This window comes from Eurosta solidaginis, chromosome 5, assembly GCF_040869045.1.
Source record: "Eurosta solidaginis isolate ZX-2024a chromosome 5, ASM4086904v1, whole genome shotgun sequence".
In the NCBI taxonomy this organism is placed as follows: Eukaryota; Metazoa; Arthropoda; class Insecta; order Diptera; family Tephritidae; genus Eurosta; species Eurosta solidaginis.
This window is the reverse complement of record NC_090323.1, coordinates 230995901-231011879: the sequence shown is the minus strand read 5'-3', so window position 1 is coordinate 231011879 and position 15979 is coordinate 230995901. Positions and strand designations below refer to the sequence as shown.

The following is a 15979-nucleotide window of genomic DNA, read 5'->3' as shown; positions in this document are numbered from 1 at the left end:
AGCTAAAATCTCGAATAACTCAGACACGTGTCTGCCATCGCTTGGATTTTCTGAAAATGTAATCTAATATATTCTTAGGGTAAAATTCAACTATGGATCGAGTTATATGAAGGCAACTTAAATATACCAGCTCCTATCGATATCACACCACATCCACCACAGCCATATGAGCTACGTGTTGTTGTATTCAGTTGTAGGGACTTAACTTTGGATGATCGAAATATATTTGGTAAAAAAATGAGCGATATTGGAGTAAAAGGGTAAGAGAACTGTAAATGATAAATTGAAGTAAGTAAAAAAAAATCAAAACTATAATAATCTTTTATTATTTCTTAATTAATTTGCTACTTGTTATGCGAAAACGAACACACGCTCAATCTTACATAAACAAATCTAAAGTTGGTGTGCCGATAAGGACCAGTCGCAAGCTACCGATATCCATTACCGTTCAATGAATGGCGAAGCTCTTTTTAATTGGCGCATGGTGTTTCCCCTCAAATATTCAACCAATGAAGATATGGTGAGTTCAAGCTTAAACAAATTTATTTGTTTACTTATTATTAATGTTATTGTTGTTTTTGTTGTTTTCTTGTTTGGCTATTAAACCTTGGCTCATTTGCTTAATGAGCTCTTAGTAAAAAAAACATTTGAGATTATGGCATAAAGTATTAATTTCAACCAAATATTTAACGGTAAAATAATGATGGGCCAGATGCGAATCATTATATATATAATATAAAGAACAAAGAATTCTTCTTGGTTATTTGATATTTTGGTTTAAAAGAAGAAAAAATTAATTAAAATGAAAAATTCATGTAATGATAACAAAAAATTCGCAGTCTAAGCAACAAAACAACAGTAGAAAATATGTTAACAGTGGTTATATAACCGAATAAGTATACTGTGGTATATCTTATAGCTTTAGTAGCCAACACATTAGAGACATGCACCCCTATTCTGCCGTAAAGCTTGTCAGTCGTTCTGTCTTTGCGATAACTGACGCTAATTGAGAAGGTAAAGTCTTAAACCATTTGTTTCATCCAACTCTGCGGAGGTCTTATCCTTTCTTCATAGCCAAACTGAGGACTTTATTCCGCATATATTACATACACTTGGCGCCATAAATTCGAGTTTATTCGCCATTTTTTTACCAGTTCTGTTATACTGAAAAACTGTCCATAAACCAACGCCTGCTTTAACTGTCCATATCGGTGTCGAGCTGTTGTTGTTCAGCATTTAATCGGCTTTGATGAAACCTTTGGCATCACTAGTAGTACAATAAATCTCCGGGAAAACTTTCCATATATTTTCAACAAAGCACAAAACTGCGAGCAATGCATTGGGGCAGGTATGGTGAGAAACTTTTACAGTATTGTGACGAATATAAGCAGCTTCAATACGTCGCTATGCGCTGGTAATAAATGCTAACCAACAACAACGGCAAAAGAAGCAGATGAAATCCAAAACAACCACACACACATGTATACACCTATGTAGCCAAATCCAATATGAGATAAAAAACGAGAAATAATAAAGAAACGAGTAATAAATAAGCATGGAGGAAAACAAAAGTAATCTTTCTGCCAAAAGTGGGCAAACGCACACACGAAAATGCCAAAGACTACAGGCCAATAAGCCTCACATCCTTCAAACTCAAGGTCCTTGAGAGGCTTCTGAATATCTACATTAGATCAATAATAATAGGACCAAACCTGTCAAAGGCACAGCACGCCTACATGAAGGGAAGATCAACGGAGACCGCCCTCCATTAGCTAACGGGTTTTGTGAAAAGATCACTACACTACAAACAATTCACACTAGCAACTTTCGTAGATATAGAAGGCGCCTGCAACAACATGGAAACTGGCACAATTGTGGAAGCCCTGCGAAGGGCCGGAGTTGACAACCAGATTTGTTGATGGACTCAGTCAATGCTGGAAAACAGAACCAGCGGATATGGGCTGAGTGACAATGACCCGGAAAGTGTATAGAGGTACACCCCAGGACGGCGTCCTCTCGACACTACTCTGGATCATTGCACTGAACGAGATACTACTCGAGCTCGACAAGAATGCTGTTAAGGCAGTAGCATACGCAGACGACGTGGTTATTGCAGTCTCGGGGGCTTTTCCCTCCACGCTAAGCGACATCTTTCAGGGTGCGCTAAGCATGCTACACACCTGAGCGGCATCGTGCGGCCTCAACATCAACCCAAGCAAAACAGAACTGATACTTATATTTAAGAATTCATGAGTTTAACACCGGCTTATAATAATTGAATTTCAATTGTTATGTTTTCTAAGAGAAACTGAAAAGAATGAACTGATACTGTTCAGTAACAGAACGAAAATACCAACATTTTGACTGCCCTCACTAGATGGAACGAAACTCTCGCTCTCAACTAGAGTTAAGTACCTAGGCGTCGTAATAGACAACAAGTTAAATTGGAAAACCAATATCGAAAAAAGGGTAGAGAAGACGTATATCGCATACTACTCGTGCAAGGGAATAGTCAGCAGAAACTGGGGACTAAAGCCAAAACTTATGATGTGGCTCTACACCGCGGTCATCAGGCCCATCCTGGCGTACGTAGCCATAGCGTGGTGGCCTGCCATGGACAAGCAATACAACACTAAAAAACTAGACAAAATACAAAGGGCAGCATGCGCAGGGGTAACAGGTGCACTTCGATCGTGGCCGACGGTCGCACTAAATGTTATACTTAACCTGCTACCACTGGCCCTCCACATCAGATATACAGCGATCAGGCTAAGGGAGGCTAGATGCTGGAAAGAAAAACGAAATGGCCACAGTGACATCCTAACAAGGCTCTTCGACAGGAAGTACAAGGTGCAGATACCCTCTGGAATGGATTGGTCGGCCGACAGAGTTAGCAGGGAGGGGGCCACCTTACTCTACACTGACGGATCCAAAATGGACTGTAGCGTCGGCACAGGTGTCTCTCCAACCAACTAAATGGCGCAATCCCTATCCGTCTTCCAAACACAGCCTAGTATCTTCCAAGCATTGCTGCAAGGTATAGAGAGGTCCTCCATCTTCCTGCTTCAGAACCGGATAGACAGTGAAGTTGTCATATACTCCGACAGTCAAGCAGCGCTCAAAGTGCTAGAATTACCGTACACATCCTTACGGAAGCAGTCACGGTGCATCTACCACTCACATCAATTAAAAGAGGCATTCTCACCTATCTTAGGAAAATAGCAATACGCGATTGGTATCTACGGGCACCTGTAGAATCACCAAATTAATCTGGCCAGAGTACAACCAGGAAAGAACCGATGATCTACTAAATAGGTCTAGGAAGGAAATATACAGAATCACGGCCACTATTACAGGGAACTAGCCAGTTGGCCTACACGCGAGTAGAATGGGTATCCCCTACAATGAGAGGTGTAGGAGCTGTAGACAGGAGGGTGCAGAGGAAACGGTTACTCATTTATTCTGCCCAGTGCCCAGGGCTCGCAAATTTACGGTCCCGAACTCTAGGCAGCTATGTGTTGCCGGACTTAGGGGCAGTGTCAAACTTCCGCATCAAGGACATCAGTAGGTATATTGGTTTAAACAAGTGGTTTGAGTAAAACAATACGCAGGGTACATCAGCCAAAAAATATAATTGGTTCCAGGAGAAAGTGCTTAAAAATGGCGCCTAGAGCGCTACTTGGACCCGGCTCCATAGCCGAGCAGCACAGCACCCAACCAACCAACCAAACAATAAATGAGCACTTGTTCCAAACGACTATTCTCAAACACTCTAGACCCTGGGAAAAATAGGTGAACGAGGCAAACTGAGAGTATAAAAGCCATACGATCAAATTTTATTCTTTTTGGGGTTACTGGTGATAATTTTGTATGCAGTCATTCCTAGAGCTTCGAGATCTATTATTTTTCTAATTACCAGGTATTTTTTGGTATCACACAGTGTTATGAGAAACTTGTGATATTTTTTTAGAAGAGAGAGGACTTTTTCAATTAGTTAGTTCTTTTAAAGAAGAAGAAATGAAAAAGAAACATCACAAAAACAAATGTACACAACACACAAATTAATAGAGCCAGAATGTCTAAGTGTGTTGTTAGTGTAAAAATGAGAAAAGCTGAAATACCTAAGCATGCAAACAAATACCAGCAGGATAGCCTAGTGGTTAAGGCAACTGCAGTTTCACCGTGTGATTCGCAGTTCGAATCTCTGTGAAACCTTGGATAACAACACGAAATTGCCTGATGATGATTACGTTGACGGTTTTCGAAATGGTACCATCGCAATATGCCAGTAAATATTTCTTTCTTTCTTTTCAGTTTCTCTTAGAAAAGAACATAATAATTGAATATTCAATTATTATAAGCCGGTTTTAAGCTCATGAATTCTTAATAATAAGTACAAACTGAACACACCATTAAACAAACAAACATTTAAAGAAGAATTTGTTGGCGAAGAGTTATTCTTCGTTGTATTAATTTAGCAGATATTCTTATTATTGTTGCGAGTCAAGGCAACTGCCAGATATGGTGTGTGGTGTGCTCTTATTGCCTTATGATTTCACAGAATTTTATGATGTGATGTGATAGAATATGAGAACTACATTAGAATATAGTTAGAGGATTTACGTGTCAGCTCGTTATCAACTTATGTAGATAAAAATTATTTCCGTACGATTTTTGTTTTTTTTTTGTTTTTGTAAACTGTGTAAAAAATATAATCACATAAAAAGATTAGCTGCAGTATAGGCTGTTTTATGATGTAACGATATGTCACATGATCCGATATGTGATGAAATAATTCGAGAATGCGACATTTGTTTGTTGTACATTATGGTATAATAATTGGGCAATTCACAAGAATGTCGTTTGAAGCGTACAACATACGGCGAATAGGAGACCTTATGAATTGCCTTAATATAAAAATAAATGTAAGGCGCGATAGCCTCCGAAGAGATCCAAGGCCGAGCTTCACTTCCAATTTGCGTCGTGCTCCTCTACAAATTGGCCGGACGGGACCTACATGTTTTATGCCGACTCCGAACGGCATCTACAAGGCAGATGAGTTTTCACTGAGAGCTTCTCATGGCAGAAATACACTCGGAGCGCTTGCCAGACACTGCCGAGGGGCGACCCCGCTTAGAAAATTTTGTTTCTAATTAAAAAACCTTATTTCTAAAATTTTGATGTTACTTTGTCCAGGGTGTGAACCCAGGGCATACGGTGTGGTGGCGGAGCACGCTACCATCACACCACGGTGGCCGCCACATGCTGTTAAATGTCATAAAATAAAACGAGAGTCAGACATTTTTCGTTTTAGATGATGTGATATAATAAGTATTTAACAATGTGATTAAATAAATATTATTTCGAGGAAATGTGATTTAAGGTGATATCATCATAGTGGAATCTTATTTAATTGTTAACTGTACGTGAGCAGTATTGGGCGCAAAGTTACTTGTTTTGATTTTTTGTGTTGTTATATGGTATGATATTAAACGATAAGATGTGAAACATTTTGGAATGTCACAATGTGCTCAGATGTGATATAACTAACAAAGAGAGGTGATTTAATATTGTTATTTAATGTATTAGGCTATGTAAACTGTCATCATGATTAATCTTATGATAATATAATGACATAAGTAATGTGATGAAAGTAATGCAGTTACAGAGAAATTGTTATGATGTGATGTAATGGAATGTGATACGAGCAATATGATGTATTGTAGTGACATTTATGTTGTGCTGTATTATGATGTAAGGATGTGTCGTGTGATTGGATACGGCATGATGTGATATAATAATAAATTCAATTAAGTGATTAAATCAATTTAATTATGAGAGTTTGCTATTTAAAGGGATGACATTCCATTAAGTGTAATCTTATGTATTTACGAACTCTACTTGAGGTAATTATGCACCTTCGACTAGGCTGTTTTTTGTCAATACCACGCGTCTTTGGAATTCAATCCCTGCTTCTGTGAGAAACTCTCTAGACCAAAACAACTATAGACGTATTCTTTACAGCAACTTTTCTAATCTTGAAACTTAAATTGGCTATCTAAAATAATTTCAAACTACTTCTCTATACTTCTTCTATACTACTTTCTTATACTCGTTTTTTTTATATTTTTTGATCTGTTCATTTATGTAACTTAAATTAACGTTTAGGCATATTTCGCTTCATATACAAATTTATAATTCAATTGTAATACCTGGTTGTTGTACTGTTATAAGATTTCATTATCCTAATGTAGTAATGTGTAATAATGTGTAATAAATACAATACAATGCTATACAATACAATACAATATTTGATACTGTACATCACGTGCTTCGACTTCTTTTGATGCAAGATGATGTTATTTTAAACGATGTGCTGCGATGTGCGGTCTAAAATTGCATCACAACTAAGATATGCTGTAATTAGACGGGTTGTAAGGTTCAGAGATGTTATTTCTGGATAGTATCCGCTTTGATAAATGGTATGATAATGCGATACAATATATGTGATGTCATACGAAAGTATACGATGTGTCATGATTCGAAGTTGGTCACCTTGATACGATGTGATGTTGTGAAATCTAGTGATATTTTTTTAGGTGACTGTAATGTTTGTATATACCTAAATATGTATGCACATATGCAATCCATACACATGCTACCCAGCCTTGTTATAACTATAAGTATGATAATATGAATTGCATATCATCAAATAACTATAATTATTTTAACATCGCTACTATAAATTTAATGCATAAATATTTTAATATCTATGACCATTGGGGTGGGTAAAAAATATTAGTTTTTTTATTATTAAGAACTAGCAGACCTGGCAGACGTTGTTCTGCCCATATTCGTCTCATTCTATTTCTTTCTCAGTATCCTTCTACTTCTTTCTTTTCTCTTCTCTCATCTTCTTCTCATTCTTCTTCATCCCTTATTGCCTGTCCCAGAGGGTGTTATGTATTTTGTTCCAGTCCCAGTCCCAGTTCCACTCCGAGTCTCAGTCCCGGTCCTAGTTCTAATCCCAGTCCCAGTCCGTCTCTGGTTAACTTCCCGGAAAAAAGGATCGTAAATACTAATATAGGCAAATTAATATACCAAATTTTCAAATTTTGAATTTTTTCTAAAAAAAATCATAACTCAAGAATGGCTAAACCGATTTGGGATGTCAAAATCAACTACCCATCATCTCTCCTTCCTGTATCTTTCCTAAAATTTCATGGCAATCTTTCTGTACGTTCTCGAGTTATGGAGTGACAATCAAAATATACACTTCTTTTTATTTATATAGATTCACGAGCTTAACACCGGCTTATAATAATTGAATATTCAATTATTATGTTTTTCTAAGAGAAACTGAAAAGAAAGAAAGAAACATTTACTGGCATATTGCGATGGTGCCATTTCAAAAACCGACACGTAACCATCATCAGGCAGTTTCGTAATGTTATCAAAAGTTTCACCGAGATTCGAACCGCGAATCACACGGTGAAACTGCAGTTGCCTTAACCTCTAGGCTATCCCGCTTGTATTTGTTTCCTTGCTTAATTCAATTTATCTCATTTCTACACTAACAACACAATTGAGATATTCTGCCTCTATTAATTTGCGTAGTCTTTAGATTTGTTATTGTAAAGTTTCTTTTTCGTTGCGAATGAGAAGCTCTGTAAACAAATCTACAGAGTACACAAATTAATAGATGCAGAACGTCTCACTTGTGCTGTGAAACCTTTGATAACATTACGAAATTGCCTGATGATGATTACGTGGCGGTTTTCGAAATAGTACAATCGCAATAGGCCAGTAAATGTTTCTTTCTTTCTTTTCAGTTTCTCTTAGAAAAACATAATAATTGAATATTCAATTATTATAAGCCAGTGTTAAGCTCATGAATTCTTAATAATAAGTATAAATTAAATACACCATCAAACAAAACAAGCATAAATTATTTTTTTTTTGGTATAGTGAATATATTGTTCCAAAAAATATTTTTTTTTTTTTTTTTTAAACTGTTGTAAAAACGTTGGCGATAACACCCAGCCAACATTTTTTGAAAATTTTGATCAAAAAATATTTAAATATCATACCCCAATATGATTAAAAACGTTCAAATTTAAAAGCATCTTCTGTTCGAAAATTAACGTATCGTCGGGAGAAAAATTGACCATAAATGTGATTATTCTTGAATAATCATTTATGATTCCTATTTCGAAACGCTTTTTATTCATATTTGATATCATTGTAAAATTGAGCTTTAATAGTTTTAGAGTAATATTTTACTGCTTTTCTCGTCAATTTCCGATCATATTTGTGAACATATTTCAATCATTTTGGTTGGGATTTTTGAATCATTTTTGAATGCGATTATCATGCATTTATTCTTCATATCTCATACAAAATAAGATACTACATGCTAATCTTATTTCATCAGGGGAAGAAAGCATGCGGAAGTAAGCTATTGGAACCAAAGGTAACTCGCAAACAAACTTGACCGATATACACCTGCGACTACAACATCCAACATCAGCATTATCGTCTGCATCTTAAAATACGGGTACGATACGGGATGTTGAAGCCGTATCCAGAGTATGTCAAGATAGCTTCACTTACCTGGGGTTCAAATAGCTCACAACCTATGTATTTATCAATCATTGTGTATTTTCTGGGAAGCTGAAGGGGAGAAATGGTTGGGGAAATCTTCGTTCACGAGCAGCATTACATTATTTTTGTCTTGAAGAATATCTTTTGCATAAATAATAACATGTTTATATGTTTTTTCTTAGCTTCATGATTGAAAAAATATGTGTATGTGAAAAATGTAAAATTTTTAATGAAAAGTAAAATTTCAACAAATATAAAATTCATTATTCATTGAACAAATATATTCATAAAAGATTCAGAAAGCTGAATGAAAAATGATTATAAATTTTTGATCACCTAAGGTAAACACATTTGATTCAAATATGATTCCAAAATGTGATTGGAAAACTGTATTCAGTTATTGATCATCAAAGGTAAGCATATTTGATTATTATTTTTGTTGGTTTTGATGAAATGTTAAAATTTAGTCATTAAAGGACTTCAAAAATGATTCCAAAAAGTGATCGAAAAATGCCTTTTAGTTTTTCATCATCAAAAGTATTCATATTTGATAATTTCTTTTGTTCAATTGTACGATAACTCATTATTTAGTCAGAAAGAGTAATCAATTTGTATTGATATGTAGGGAAATTCAAAACTGAATCACCTAAATGCTGAGTGTGCAATTTTTTGAAAAAAAAAATATTTTTTGGGTTTTGGGGAGTGTTTTGGTAGACAAATTTACCCGTTCGCCATTTTTTTTCGCAGGCTCGAAAATTATTTTTTTGGAAACTTTTTCCTGAGCCCAAATCCTATTGAAAAATCGATGGCGTGATATCGGTTAATAAATCGACCCAGTCTAATAAACATTCTTGTGTTTTTTTATAGATGGTTGTCAAATTGAAGAGTGGCATACTCAACGAATATGAAGTAAAACATCCACCCACATTTTATCTACAAGTTTGGGATAATGATTTGATCACGAAAAATGATTTCCTGGGCATGCTTGAGATAAATTTGTCAAACTTTCCAGAACCCTGTACAAATCCTCGTTACTGTACACTAACCCATGATTTTGCCGGTATCAAGTTACCCGAATCATTAGCTCGTTTACAAGGTATTACACATCGGCATCGCCCACCAGTGAATTTATTTCAGAAAAAACGCATACGTGGATGGTTTCCATTGTACGCACAAACGGATCAAATATCCATGGATAACAAACTGAAAGAGCAACTACGCACACAAACTGTAAATGAACAAAACAAACTTCAGCTTGCTTACAGAAATAATATTTGTTAAATATTTATGAATATCTTAATTTATAGGGTAAAATTGAGTTGGAACTGGAATTGCTTACAGAAGCAGAAGCGGCCACAAATCCATGTGGCGTGGGCAGAAATCCACCTAATGCTTTGGCTAATCCCGCGTAAGTTGGGTTTTCATTTATTTTCGTAGCTTAGTTAATGATATTTAATTCTGTTTACAGACGCCCCGACACCTCATTCAATCCGATAACTAATCCGCTTAAATCATTTAGAAAAATATTACTTCCCGCTCTAATCAAGGGTCTTATCATACTTGTTGTATGTGCCATTGTGATTTTAGTTATTGCAGAATTTTTTTCTCTTTTACCATACAAAATATTTTGAGTTCGTTAAAGTAATTTATTGTAACATTTTCGCTAAAAAAATTATGTAATTTATAACTTAAAAAAACTATTATTTACAAAAATACACCATCATTGGCCGTGTTTTTTTACGGATATATACATCTACATTTGCGGGTTAAATATGTATACAAAGGATACAGTCGCTTAACCCTTAAACAAATTAATTGAACACTCCGTCAATTGCTTGATTATAGTGGCGTAACGAGGCAAACGCTGATAAAGTCTCACACATTTGTCCATGTTTAGCTGTTTATGAACAAAGATATTAGTCAGCTTGCATAAATAAGATATACACATATACATACTAAAGTAAGTAGTAGACTGGGTCAATCCCCATAAGAAAAAAGTTCCAAAAGTGCATACATCAATTTGAAGCTAAGGTCGAAAGGGTTTCGGAGCCATTTATTTCTTATTTATATCTTTCATGTGATTGAAATAGAATATTAAGTTTGTCGCGCATCTCAAAATTTTCAGTCCATAAAGGAGAAGAGATAGACCCACTGAATTGTTATGGTTCACAATTTGGTTTGGTTTAGTCATGTCGGCTGCGTGTTTGAACGCGCAATCTACTCCCCTAATTTTTGAGATATCCTCATTAAGCTGGGTTGATTTGCATGCACGAAAATTAATCCATATCGCGCCATCGGGTTTTCGATAGGTTTTAGGCTCAGAAAAAAAAAGTTCAACTAAGCATACCCAAAACAAGTAAGGAAGGTTAAGTTCGGGTGTAACCGAACATTACATACTCAGTTGAGAGCTTTGGTGACAACATAAGGGAAAAAAACCATGTAGGAAAATGAACCGGGGGTAATCCTGGAATGTGTTTGTATGACAGATTATTTTAAAAGGGAGTGGTGGTAGTTGTATAGGTGGTCGGCTTTTCGAGATATCGGCATAAAGGTGGACCAGGGGTGACTCTAGAATGCGTCTGTACAATATGGGTATCAAACGAAAGGTGTTAATGAGTATTTTCGAAGAGAGTGGGCCTTAGTTCTATAGGTGGACGCCTTTTCGAGATATCGCCGTAAAGGTGGCCCATGGGTGACTCTAGAATGTGTTTGTACGATATGGGAATCAAATTAAATGTATTAATGAGGGTTTTAAAAGGTAGTGATCCTTAGTTCAATAGGTGGACGCCGTTTCGAGATATCGCCATAAAGGCGGACCAGGGGTGACTCTAGAATCTGTTTGTATGATATCGGAATCAAATTAAAGGCATTAATGAGGGTTTTAAAAGGGAGTGGTGGTAGTTGTACAGGTGGTCGCCTTTTCGAGATATCACCATAAAGGTGGACCAGGGGTGACTCTAGAATTTGTTTGGCCGATATGGGTATCAAATGAAATGCGTTAATGAGTATTTTAAAAGGTAGTGATCCTTAGTTCAATAGGTGGACGCCGTTTCGAGATATCGCCTTAAAGGCGGACCAGTGGTGACTCTAGAATCTGTTTGTACGATATCGGAATCAAATTAAAGGCATTAATGAGGGTTTTAAAAGGGAGTGGTGGTAGTTGTATAGGTGGTCGCCTTTTCGAGATATCACCATAAAGGTGGACCAGGGGTGACTCTAGAATCTGTTTGTATGATATCGGAATCAAATTAAAGGCATTAATGAGGGTTTTAAAAGGGAGTGGTGGTAGTTGTATAGGTGGTCGCCTTTTCGAGATATCGCCATAAAGGCGGACCAAAGGTGACTCTAGAATCTGTTTGTACGATATCGGAATCAAATTAAAGGCATTAATGAGGGTTTTAAAAGGAAGTGGTGGTAGTTGTATAGGTGGTCGCCTTTTCGAGATATAGGCATAAAGGTGGACCAGGGATGACTCTAGAATTTTTTTGGCCGATATGAGTATCAAATGAAAGGCGTTAATGAGTATTTTAAAAGGTAGTGATCCTTAGTTCAATAGGTGGACGCCGTTTCGAGATATCGCCATAAAGGCGGACCAGGGGTGACTCTAGAATATGTTTGTACGATATCGGAATCAAATTAAAGGCATTAATGAGGGTTTTAAAAGGGAGTGGTGGTAGTTGTATAGGTGGTCGCCTTTTCGAGATATCACCATAAAGGTGGACCAGGGGTGACTCTAGAATTTGTTTGTACGATATGGGTATCAAATGAAAGGGGTTAATGAGCATTTTAAAAGGGAGTGGACTTTGGTTCTATAGGTGGACGCCTTTTCGAAATATCGCCATAAACGTGGACCAGGGGTGACTCTAGAATGTGTTTCAGGTTAAAGGTATTAATGAGACTTTTAAAAGGGAGGGGTGGTAGTTGTATATGTGAAAGCGTTTTCCAGATATCGACCAAAATGTGGACCAGGGTGACCCAGAACATCATCTGTTGGATACCGCTAATTTATTTATATATATATTACCACGAACAGTATTCCTGCCAAGATTTCAAGGGTTTTTTATTTCTCCCTGCTGAACTTTTTCATTTCATTCTACTTAGTATTGTAGGTGTCACACCCATTTTACAAAATTTTTTTCTAAAGTTATATTTTGCATCAATAAACCAATCCAAATACCATGTTTCATCCCTTTTTCCGTATTTGATATAGAATTATGGCATTTTTTTCGTTTTTGGTAATTTTCGATATCGAAAAAGTGGGCGTGGTCATAGTCGGATTTCGGCCATTTTTTATACCAATACAAAGTGAGTTCAGATAAGTACGTGAACTGAGTTTAGTAAAGATATATCGATTTTTGCTCAAGTTATCGTGTTAAAGGCCGAGCGGAAGGACAGACGGCCGACTGTGTATAAAAACTGGGCGTGGCTTCAACCGATTTCACCCTTTTTAACAGAAATAAGTTATTGTCCCAGAGTCTAAGCCCCTACCAAATTTCACAAGGATTGGTAAATTTTTGTTCGACTTATGGCATTAAAAGTATCCTTGACAAATTAAATGAAAAAGGGCGGAGCCACGCCCATTTTGAAATTTTCTTTTATTTTTGCATTTTGTTGCACCATATCATTACTGTAGTTGAATGTTGACATAATTTACTTATATACTGTAAAGATATTACATTTTTTGCTAAAATTTGACTTTAAAAAAAAATTTTTTTTAAAGTGGGCGTGGTCGTTCTCCGATTTTGCTAATTTTTATTAAGCATACATATAGTAATAGGGGTAACGTTCCTGCCAAATTTCATCATGATATCTTCAACGACTGCCAAATTACAGCTTGCAAAATATCTAAATTACCTTCTTTTAAAAGTGGGCGGTGCCACGGCCATTGTCCAAAATTTTACTAATTTCCTATTCTGCGTCATCAGTTCAACTCACCTACCAAGTGTTATCGCTTTATCCGTCTTTGGTAATGAATTATCGCACTTTTTCCGTTTTTCGAAATTTTCGATATCGAAAAAGTGGGCGTGGTTATAGTCCGATATCGTTCATTTTAAATAGCGATCTGAGATGAGTACTCAGGAACCTACGTACCAAATTTCATCAAGATACCTCAAAATTTACTCAAGTTATCGTGTTAACGGACAGACGGACGGACGGACGGACGGACATGGCTCAATCGAATTTTTTTTCGATACTGATGATTTTGATATGTGGAAGTCTATATCTATCTCGATTCCTTTATACCTGTACAACCAACCGTTATCCAATTAAAGTTAATATACTCTGTGAGCTCTGCTCAACTGAGTATAAAAATGATATCGAGCCTGCAAAATTTGAGTTTTTTGACTTTTTTTTCTTTGATTTTTAAGGTTTTTTTCAAGACCTATTTTAAAATTTTCATTTGGTTTTAAAATTTTCATGTATACCCTGTCCGACTCAAAATCTGCTAAAAACTTTGGCGATAACAGTTTTTGAAAAAAAAAAAATAAATATTTTTTGGGTTTTGAGGAGTGTTTTGTTGAAAAAATTTATTTTTCCGCCATTTTGTATAAGGGTTTCTTTAGAAACGTGCAAAAGTGTTGCCGATAAAAACGAATTTGTCTCATAGTTCTTATCCTACTTAGAATTATGCGATAAAAACGTTGGCATTAATAGTTTTAAAAAAAAAATTTTTTTTGTTTTTGGGACTTGTTTTGGTCGAAATCGATTTTTTTTCATTTTCAAGGCTCCAAATCATTTATATATATATTTATTTATGTATATATTTCCGTCAGACCCACCAATAAGTATACCAAAATGATCAGGGGACTAGCTGAGTTGATTTAGCCATGTCCGTCTGTCCGTTTGTTTGAACGCAAACTAGTCCCTCAATTTTTGAGATATCTTGATGAAATTTGGTAAGCGGGCATATTTTGGTGGGGGATTTGACATTTGTCGGAATCGACCGGATCGGGCCACTATAGCATAAACCTCCCATACAACCGATTGTTCAATAAGAGGGTTTTCGCCATTTCTACCCCATTTTAACAGCTAGCAACATCAAATTTTACCACAAGCTTACGTATTGGGCATAGATGGTTGTCTGAAGATCGGACATATTTTTGTCGAAATCGATTTTTAGTTCCAAGTTCCAATTCATGCGCTAAAAACGGTGGTAAATGTTGTCCGATCTTGACGATTTTTTCAGACAACCATTTATGCCCAATACGTAAGCTGATAATTTTGGTATACTTATTGATGGGTCTAACGGAAATATATACATAAAAAATGATTTAGAGCCTTGAAAATGAAAAAATCGATTTCGACCAAAACAAGTCCCAAAAACAAAAAAAAAATTTTTTTAAAAACTGTTAATGCCAACGTTTTTACGCAAAATTTTAAGTGGGATAGGAACTATGAGACAAATTCGTTTTCATCGGCAACACTTTTGCACGTTTCTGAAGAAACCGTTAAAAAAAATGGCAAAAAAATAAATTTTTTCACCAAAACACTCCTCAAAACCCAAAAAATATTTATTTTTTTTTTTTCAAACTACTGTTATCGCCAAAGTTTTTAGCAGATTTTGAGTCGGACAGGGTATACATGAAAATTTTAAAGAAAAAAGTTAAAAAACTCAAATTTTGCAGGCTCGAAAATTATTTTTTTGGGTATGCTTAGTGGAACTTTTTTTTTCTGAGCCCAAAACCTATCGAAAAATCAATGGCGCGATATAGGTTAATAAGTCGACCCAGCTTAATCCTCGTCGCCAGCAGGTACGCTTTGGGGCACGTTGGGGACAAAAAAAGGTCGAGAAATTTTATTTTTCAAATATTTTACAGAACAAAAATGAAATATCCAAAGAAAACAAATATTCAAATGTTCAATACTTAATTTTGGCAGTTCACGATGCACGGCAATTTATACATGAATACCGCTTTTATAAAAATAAAACAGAAACAGCCGAGGACTTTACTTGTTTTTAAATATCTTTGTTACTTTTCTTCCAATTAAAAACTTTTATTCGAGCTCTAGGCCACAGAAATATATATTCATATCAAAAAGTCAAAAAAGATTTTGATTTTGAGTATACAATATTTGATTTTATTGTCGTCGTTAAGAAACAATCAAATGCTCCTAAAGATGACTTCAAAATGAGGTCGAAATATCGAAAACAATAAAATCATATATTGCATACTCAAAATCTAAATCGTTTTTCGACTTTTTGATATACATATATGTATATTTGTGTGGCCTAGAGCTCGAATTAAAGTTTTCAATAGCAAAAACATTAACGCCGGTAATAACTACGAAACAAATAACAAAAATTTAATAAAATTGATCGCATTTGGATTAATTCATCAAAGTTTTTCGTCAAGAGAACAAATTTATTAGCTAA

At 35.7% G+C, this 15979-nt stretch overlaps 1 protein-coding gene across 1 annotated transcript in view; it reads left to right on the top strand.

Moving 5' to 3' along the window:
- The window catches only part of mfr (misfire), a 30262-nt gene extending 20027 nt beyond the window's left edge, over positions 1-10235 (top strand). The window contains exons 16-20 of the mRNA XM_067792018.1: positions 79-260; positions 400-520; positions 9472-9834; positions 9912-10012; positions 10073-10235. Coding sequence (XP_067648119.1) covers positions 79-260; positions 400-520; positions 9472-9834; positions 9912-10012; positions 10073-10235 — 930 coding nt within the window. The remainder of the gene's footprint in view (positions 1-78; positions 261-399; positions 521-9471; positions 9835-9911; positions 10013-10072) is intronic.
- The last annotated feature ends 5744 nt before the right edge of the window (positions 10236-15979 follow it).